The following is an 8,813-nucleotide window of genomic DNA, read 5'->3' as shown; positions in this document are numbered from 1 at the left end:
GCAGCGGGACGGGGGTGATGCCCGACGGCTGAGCCCGGCCCCGGCCCCGCCGGCACTTGGTGCTCGTCCCCCCGGGACCGGGGCCCCCACGGCCGCGCCAGCCCCCCGCGCGCTGAGACCCGGCCCCTCGGGGATTATTTTTAAAAAAAAAAAGAAGAAAAAAAAGAAAAAGTGTGTGGGAGGGTGTCAAACGGGCCATTTCCTCGGAAATCGGGCAGGAATTTCCCCCCCCCCCCCCCCGGTGCTTGGCAGGGGCTCGGGGCCGGGGGCCGCAGCCAGCAGCATCCCTGCCCGGCGGCGTAGGCAGGGATGCTCCCAGCACCGGCTCCCGGCTGCGGGAAGCCTCGGCCGCGGGGGGTTGCAGGAGGCGGCAGGACCTGGGGCTTCCCCGCTGCACGGTAACGTGGTCTCTTTGGAAAAAAACCCGAGGATTTCAATCAAAAAGCCCTTTCTGTGTTTTCTCCCCGCTGCCCGGGTGGTGCCAGCGCTGCGGCCGGGGCGAGGGAGCCGGGGCGCAGTCGGTGTGCCGGGACGCCGGGCTCGGCCGCCGCGGCCTCGGCTAATCCCCGCTATCCTGCCCCTGGGAGGGGGCGTTTGGCCCCAAATACCCTTCCCCAGGCAAAAAAAAAAAAAAAAAAAATCACTCCTTAAAACACCTTTCTGGCCGGGACCAGCCTTCCGCCGCCCCCTTCTCCCCCGGCGTGGGGGGGTGAACGCGTGGGGCTGCCCGAGGCATGGGGCAGGCTCGGGAACGGGCGGGGGCCAGCACTGGCTGAGCCCCCCGGGCCGGCGTGCACCCCCGGCTCGCGCGGATTTGTACATTATTTATTACAAAATATACGGTTGTGTTACACTCGCGTGGCCGAGGGTCTCTCTGCGCGCGCGGTGCTGCCGGACCCCAGTGGGGGACGGGGATGGGACGTGGGGGGGGGGCGTTGTGTTCTCCCCCCCTCGGGGAGCCAGGACGTGGCAGCCCGGGGCGGGGGCGGGGGGGCGAGCTGGCTCGGGGGGGCCACAACACGGGCAGGGTGTCTGTGTGTCGGTCTGGCAGAGGGTGCACAGACGGGGGGGGGGGGGTCCCCAGTCGACTCAGGGTGATTTGCAATACCCGGGGGGGGGGTGGGGGTGGGGTTGAGCTTTTTTAGCAGGGATCTGCAGAAGTCTTCCCGTGCTCGCAGACCCCGAGCAGCGCTTGGGACGGAGCCAGCGGAGCGGCGGCTGCCGGCTCTGCGCCTCTGGCAGCCGGGCCGCGGTCCCGCGCCCCCCGCCCCCCCCAACCGCCCACCGCCCCACGCCCCGGCCAATGCCGTCATGGAACAGGCCGTGTTTATGAGGCCAAAAAAATCCCCTGCTCCTCGCAGCACTGTTTCCCTTTTAAACCAGGGTTTGGCCAAGGCAAGGCATTTTTCTGCCCTTATGCTGGATGCTGCCGCTTGCCAGATCAAAGGGGACGGGGCACCGGGGGGGCGAGGGGAGCAGTCTGCCAAGCACCTCCCAGTGCTTCGACTGCTGATGGCCAAAGCCCGAAGCCCGACTCCCTCCGCCTCCGGCCTGGAAGCAGGGACTCGGGCTGGACACGCAGGGCGGACGATGGAGACCCCGGAGCCGGCCACGGGTCGCCCACCCGCCGCGGCCGCTCTGCTGCAGCAGCACCTCTGCGCGATGCCCCCGCCTTGCTGGGGAGGGGACGGACCAAGACCCCGTCCTGCTTCGAGGCTGGCTAGCGAGGAGGTCCCACACATCCCTGTGCTGCATGTCCTGGATGCTACATGTCCCAGTGCTACATGTCCCCAGTGCTACATGTCCCAAGTGCGACACATCCCCAGTGCTACACGTCCCCAGTGCGACACATCCCCAGTGCTACATGTCCCCAGTGCTACATGTCCCTGGTGCTGCATGTCCCGGTGCTACATGTCCCCAGTGCTACATGTCCCAGTGCTGCATGTCCCCAATGCTACACGTCCCTGGTGCTACATGTCCCTGGTGCTACATGTCCTGGTGCTACATATCCTGGTGCTACATGTCCCCAGTGCATGTCCCCAGTTTAGGAGCTGCCTCTACCGCTTGGAGCCGTGTCCTGGCCTCCGGCCCTGGGCACCGGGATCTTCACGGAGGAAGAGCGGCGAGCGCTGCACCGCGGGCGTCGGGGGCCGGGGCTGGGGCTGGGGACCTCAGCGGGCAGGATTGTTTCCCACCAGCTGTTTGGCTCGGTCGGAGGCAGCTCCGGGGAGGCTGGAAGCGGCAGCTACCGCAGCTCTGCTGATGACGTCAGGACGAAAATGGGGCTAAAACCAACACAAAGCAGCAACTCAGAAGCGGCTGGTCGGACACCCCAGTTTGCAGCCGCTTGTGCCAACCGCTGGGCTTCCTCCCATCCCAGGTGCACGGGGCAGAGCCCCGGCAGGGACCCAGGCGTCCGGGCTGCCCGTCCCTCGTCCGCCTGCAGAGCCCGTGGGACACACGGGGACCGTAGGGACCCGGGGCAAAGCGGTGCCGTTGCTCCTTGGCCCCGTCCATCCCCGCGGCCCGGCAGGGCTGTCCATGCGTCCCCGCTGCCCCGCGCGCGGCTGTGCCCGAGCCCCACGGCTCCCCCCGGCTCGGCGGCTCCCGGCCGGGACCTCTGCACCGCTTGGCCCCCGCGGCAGGAAACCGGGCTGCCGGGAAGCCCCGGGGGAGGAAAACCCCAAACCGCTCCCGGCAGCCGTAGCGGCTCGGCAGCGAGCTGGAGGGGCCGCGCGGGAGGGGGCTGCGCGAGCCCTGCTCCAGCCCCGGCCCTCGGCCCCTTCTCCGTGGGGAGAGCGCCTGTCGCCTCCCGACAGCGCCCATTCCCCACCAGCAGCTTCGAAAAGCCCCGAAGGGCTGCAGGGAAGCAGTCCCAGCCCAGGGCAGCCCAGCTGGGAGGGAGCTGCCCAGCCCGGGGCCGGGGCACCGCACTCTCCGGATGCTCCGGATGCTCCCGTGCCTCCGTCCTCCCTCCCCGTCCAGCCCCTCCACCTCCCGCTTTGCACTTCGGCTCCTGCCAGTTACTCAGAGCCCAGGGCGAAGGCGGCGGCATGGATGGTGCAGGGGGCAGGGGCAGAGCCGGGGGGGGGGGGGGACGACAAGGGGGCAGTGGGGGCTCCTGAACCACCCGAGCGGGGCGATGGGCATGTGGATGTGCTGGGGGCAGGTTGCATGGGGAGCTGGGGCGGGGGGGGGAATGCAGCCCCGGACACGCTGGGGGCAGGTTGCATGGGGAGCTGGGGCGGGGGGGGGAATGCAGCCCCGGACACGCTGGGGGCAGGTTGCATGGGGAGCTGGGGCGGGGGGAGGGGGAATGCAGCCCCAGACCCGCCGGGGCGGCCTGTGCTGGGTGTGGGGCCTGGAAACCCGCCCGGGGCCGGGGCTGGGCCGGGGGCCGCAGCCGGGGGGCTCCCAGCGGCAGCCCGGCCCCGCACCTCACCCACATGCTGCAGCTCTGAGCTCATGCCGAGGAGCGTCAGCAGGTACCAAAATAGCCCCCGGCCCCCCCGGAGGTCGCCGCTTCCAGGCAGGGCCGAGCCCTGCAATCCAGACCGGGGCCGATCCCCGCGCGCGGCCAAGCCGCCGGCTGGGACGGCTTCGCCTCTGCTAATTGCTAGCAGAAACCGCCGGCGTGCGGCTCCGACCGCGGCGGGGGGCTGCCGGGGGCAGGCAGCTCCTGGTCTGGCACCCCGCGCCAGGCTGGGGGGGACGGAGAGCCCAGGGGGGGTTTCTGCACGGTTTTGGGGTCAAAAACCACCTTTTCTTCCCCTTCTGAGCCCTGGCACGAGCGATGCCGGCGGCCGAGCGGCGGCACGGGCAGGTGGGACGACCGCAGCTGGTGCAAGAAAGTCCCTGAGCAAAGACGGGGCAGAGCGCGAGCGCTGCGGGAGCGATGGGGAGGGAACGGCCCCCGCCTGCCCCTCGCACCCCGCGTGGGGCAGCCGTGGGGCGCAGCGGTGCCGTGGCCGCGCCGGGGCAGCCGTGATGAGAAACGCAGGCCGGGGGCGTCCGGGGCGGCGCGGGCGCCCAGACGGGCCCAGCTGCTTCTCGTTACCTCCGCACGCCGTCCAAAACGGAATAACGAGCCGGGGAAGGGAAAAAGGAGCCAGAAAGCAGCTCCCCATCCCGCCCCGCCAGCAATTAGGGATGGCTGCAGCCCAACGTAAATGAAGCCGACGGTAGCCGCCCGCTCGCGGGATGCAGCGGCACGTCCTCGCGCGCCGGGGCAGCCGGACCCCCCCGGGGGCTCATGATCCCGTTGCCGGCGGGTGCATCGCCCCGTCCCCGCTGAGCACCGGCAGCGGGTGCGTCGTGCCGGCGCGGAGGTGCAGCCGGGCTCCGCGGGCGCCCCGGGAGGCATCGCACCGCGAGCACGTCCCCGGGCTGGCCGGGAACAGAGGCTCCTCTGAGCACCGGCCGCGAGCTGGAAAGCGACTTGGGAAGCAGCTCGCTCGTCTTTTTTTTTCTTTTTCTTCACATTTAATAATGGAAAATGTAATGACAGCGCCTGAATTCAAATAATAAAAGAAGCCATCCGGAACGCCAGCCCGGAACAGGAGCGAAACCCACGTTTCAGGCTGCAGGGAACAGGCGCGGGCGAGGGATGAAAGGGAAAAGCAGACACTGGAGGCCGGCGGCCTCCCCGCTCCCCGTGCCGAGCCCGCCCTGCCCGCCGGGGCGGCTCCCGGCCCCCTCCCCGCCGCTCCTCTTCGCCCCGTCTGCCCCCGGCATCGCTCCCCACCGCGGGGAGCTGGTCCCCGGGCCCCGGGTCGGGCCGGGTCGGGAAGGGCGCGGGGTGCCCGGGGCCGGCTCCCGCGCCGCAGCCTCCCTGGGCGGCAGCGGTGCCAGCGGTGCCGCGGCCCGCGCCGGGTCCAGCTCCCGAATTCCAGGCCGTCTGGCCAAGAGATGCTGCTCCGCTCCCGGCGCTCCCGCCGGACCAGCCGAGGGAGGAGGAAAACAGCAGCGTCCCTGCACGCCGGCGGGCCGGAGGGGGGGCTCCCCCGGGCGGACACCCCTGCCAACGCGGCAGGACCCCCGCCGGAGGGGGGGGGGTGAGGGATATTGCTCCCTCCCCCCCCGTTGCAGGGAGCATTTGAAGCCAGAATTTGGGGGAAAACAGAGGGCAGAGGAGACCCGGCCGGAGAGGAGGTTCCCGCGGCGTTTCCTGGGTGCCCCACGCTGCACCCCGGCGCAAAGGGGAAAAGCGGGATAGAATAAATCACTGCACCCCCCGCGACCCCCCCAGCCTGCTACGGTCTCTCGCCTCTGCAGCCGCCACGTGCCGGAGCCGCCGCGGCCGGTGCTGGCTCCCGCGGGAAGGGCCGGCGCCCCGGGCCGAAAGCCTTGCGCGAGCCGCGACGCCGGAGCTGCCAGCGAGGCTGCGGCGCACATTCCTCCCGCAGTTGCTTTTTAGATGTATTTTGAGAGTCGCATCCTAATATCGCCGCGTTCAAAGGAACACTGTTAAAGTGGAAGCGGTTCTGGAAAAACCATCCATTCCCTTTCTCCATCTATTTTTGAAACGTTTGGCCTTCGCTCCTCCCCAGGATCCAGACCATAAATAACAATAACAACACATTTAGAGCCGTTGTGATGACAGCTCGCCCAATCTGCCAGAGCCTCTGAATTCTCCAGATGTTGAAAATCTGGCTCAAAACTGGAAGTTTGGTAAATATTTTGTGTGTTTCTCATTTCACAGCCACCGGGAATTTTTTATCACATGAAGCAGCAGAATAAAAATAACAAGTGGAACGGCTATTTTTAGGCGCTCGAGGGAGGAAAGGTGAGTCGGCGGCGGCCGGCCCCGCGATGCACGGCCCGCGACGACGTCTCCGCACAGCCCCGCCGCGATGCACGATGAGCCGCGGGGGCGGCCGGGGCCGGGGCTGGGGCCGCGCCGGGACCCCGGTCTCCGAGGGCTTTGGGGCTCCTTCGAAGGAGCGAAGGGCTGTTATTGACTTTGCTCGGCCGACGCTCGCCTGCTCTGCACTGAGAAACGTCAGCGGGGAAAGTATTAGAAAAAAAAAATATTGGACCTCAGCACAAGCCCTGGAAAAAGAGAGTTTTGGATTTCACCACAACAGAAGCAAACAGGGCGCGTGGCGCGGGCTGCGCCAGCCCCCGGCGGCAGCGGTCCTGCGCCTCCCGGCTCGGCCGGCCCGGCTCGCTGGGAGGCCGGGGGGCGCGGGGGGGGCGCGGGGGGGGCACGCGGAGCTGTTGGAGCACGTGCCCCACGAGTTGCCCTTTCTCCTGGCTTTGCCAGCGGGAGCACCGGGACCTGTTACCTTGGTTAACCCGCACCCTGGGGACCCCAAACCCTGGGTACCCCCCACGCCCGGGACCCCCCCATCCCAGGTACCCCCTACCCTGGCTATCCTGTACCCCAGTATCTCCACTCCCTCTGTACCCCATAACCTCGGTACCCCAAACCTCGAGTACCCCATGCCCCAGGATCTCCATATCCCGGGTACTCCACGTCCCGAGTACCCCATACTGCGGGTACCCCATAGCCTGAGTACCCTGTGCCCTGGGGTACCCCACACCCTTGGGTACCCCATACCCCGGGTACTCCACACCATGTGTACCCCACAACCTAGGTACCCTGTATCCTGGGTACCCCGTACCCCAGCTACCCCACACCCCAGGTACCCCATACCCTGGCTATCCCACACCCCAGTATCTCCATACCCTGGGTACCCCATAACCTAGGTACCCTGTATCTTGGGTGCCCCATATCCTGTAGCCCAGGTACCCCACACCCCAGGTACCCCATGTCCTGGGCACCCCACAGTCTGGATGCCCCGGTTGCCCCATACCCCAGCCCCCATGCCTTGGGTACCCCACACCCGGGGTACCCCATACCGCAGGAGCCGCTTGCCCTGGGGGATGCTCTGCCCGCTCCCCCGCCTCCCCCCGGCACCGGCCCCCCTCGCGGGGCTGCAGGCACCCAGGGGCCACCCACGGCCCGCAGCCCCCGGCTCGGCGGGACCCCGCTGCCCCGCGCCCCCCGGCCAACCGGGGCAGGCTGCCCCCTCGGTGGGGACGTGCAGCCTCCTGCTGCAGAGCTGTCCCAAATCACATGATTTCCGGGAAAAAGTCGCATTGTTGGAGAAATGAAACACCCAATTTTGCAGAAAGGCTCGAGGCCCCTCCCAGACTTCCTGCGGGGGAACTTTCTGCCCAGGCAAGTCTATGTCACCCGAGGGCGAGCCTGCAAGATGCCCGTGGCCCTCACCGGCGGGATGGCCGCAGCGGTCTTGGCCGTAGCCCTGGCGTTCTGCCTGCCGGCCGCGGAGCAGAAGCCGTCGCAGTGCCGGGGCTGCACGGGCAACGGCACGCTGGAGGCGGCCGAGTGGGGCCGGGCCATGGGGCAGGTGGCCGCGCTGCAGTTGGAGCTGGGCAGCGCCCAGCGGTCGCTGGAGGAGGCCCGCAGGCTCTGGGACAGCGGCAGGATGCAGCTGGTAGGCGCCTGGGATGCTGCGGCTGCACGGAGGGCAGGGGCAGCCTGGGTGGGTCACTAGCACCAGGGCGCTTCGGTGTCCGACCGGCAGCCCCCGGCAGCGGCACTTCCCTTCCCTCCCCGCGTGCCCGCAGGACGCCGTTCAGAGGAACGTCACGGCCCTGGAGCAGCTGCTGGGGCTCCTGCAGCGCTGGGGGTCGGAGCGGGGGGCCAGGACGGCCGCGCTGCAAGGTGAGCGCCGGGGCAGGGAGCGGGGGGCAGGCGGGATGGGGCGAGCTGCGTGTGGGGGGGGGCTCAGGGCACGGGCCGAGACCCTGGGACACCCTGGTCCCCATCGCCGGGATGCGCTGAGCGCCTGGGCAATGCTGATCCCTGTCCCTTGGGCGATGCTGATCCCTGTCCCCTGGGTGATGCTGATCCCCGTCCCTTGGGCGATGCTGATCCCTGTCCCGTGGGTGATGCTGATCCCCGTCCCTTGGGCGATGCTGATCCCTGTCCCCTGGGCGATGCTGATCCCTGTCCCCTGGGTGATGCTGATCCCTGTCCCTTGGGCGATGCTGATCCCCATCCCTCGGCCATGCTGACCCCCGTCCCCTGGGCAATGCTGACCCCCGTCCCTTGGGCGATGCTGACCCCCGTCCCCTGGGTGATGCTGATCCCCGTCCCCTGGGCGATGCTGACCCCCGTCCCTCGGCCGTGCTGACCCCCGGCCGCACTCGCCTTCCCGCAGAGGAGACCAGGGTGCTCAGGGAGGATGCGGCGCAGCTGAGGCAGCAGCTGGAGGAGGTGCAGAGGAGCAGGTGAGCCCCGCGTCCCCCGTCCCCCCAGCCCTGTCCCCACCCTCCGTCACCGACTCTCCCTGTTCCCCCCCCCCGCCCAGGAACAGCCTCCAGCTGCAGGTGAGGAACCTGCAGCAGCAGCTCCAGGCCGGGAGGAAGGAGACCTCGGGCGGGAACCAGCCCCCAGCCTCGAGCCTGGGCCTCCTGGCGCTGGCGCTCGCCGGGTTGCTCTGCCCCTGAGCCCGCAGCAGCCTCGACAAGGGCCCGGCTGGTCCCCCCCCACCACCACCACGGCCCCCGACGTGGGGCGAGGAGGGACCGTCTCCGTCCGGAGCGGCAGCAGCTCAAGGCGCCCGCGCTCCCGGAGCCCCTTCCCCGCTCGGCCCTCCCGCACCGGGACAGCGCTCGCCTCCGAATCGACCCCGGCCCTGCACGGCTAGAGCATCCCAGGGACCCAGTTTGCTTCCAGCTGCAAACCGCTGGCCAGCTGTGCTGTGCTGGGGCCAGGCAGGGGCTTGGACGCGCCACGGTTTGGTAGTATTTAACCTAATAAAACCTTGTGAAAAGCCAAA

General features: G+C 68.9%; 1 protein-coding gene across 1 annotated transcript; it reads left to right on the top strand.

The window, feature by feature from the left end:
- Positions 1 to 7,090: 7,090 nt before the first annotated feature.
- On the top strand, positions 7,091 to 8,813 carry LOC135323625 (fibrinogen- and Ig-binding protein-like). The gene is made up of 4 exons (XM_064497506.1): positions 7,091 to 7,463; positions 7,597 to 7,693; positions 8,193 to 8,262; positions 8,343 to 8,813. The coding sequence occupies exons 1-4, from the start codon at positions 7,116 to 7,118 to the stop codon at positions 8,479 to 8,481; spliced, it is 654 nt and encodes a 217-aa protein (XP_064353576.1). The 5' UTR covers positions 7,091 to 7,115; the 3' UTR covers positions 8,482 to 8,813.

Source organism: Dromaius novaehollandiae, chromosome 25 (assembly GCF_036370855.1).
Source record: "Dromaius novaehollandiae isolate bDroNov1 chromosome 25, bDroNov1.hap1, whole genome shotgun sequence".
NCBI classification, from domain to species: Eukaryota; Metazoa; Chordata; class Aves; order Casuariiformes; family Dromaiidae; genus Dromaius; species Dromaius novaehollandiae.
The sequence above is the reverse complement of the archived record's forward strand: the minus strand, read 5'-3'. Positions and strand labels throughout refer to the sequence as shown.

What these genes read in the sequence shown, in the direction of transcription:
- LOC135323625 (XM_064497506.1), top strand. Translation starts at nt 7,116, where the DNA reads ATGAAACACCCAATTTTGCAGAAAGGCTCGAGGCCCCTCCCAGACTTC. An exon ending in CAGGACGGCCGCGCTGCAAG is followed by an intron (nt 7,694 to 8,192) that starts GTGAGCGCCGGG and finishes GCCTTCCCGCAG; the next exon opens with AGGAGACCAGGGTGCTCAGG. An exon ending in GAGGAGGTGCAGAGGAGCAG is followed by an intron (nt 8,263 to 8,342) that starts GTGAGCCCCGCG and finishes CCCCCCGCCCAG; the next exon opens with GAACAGCCTCCAGCTGCAGG.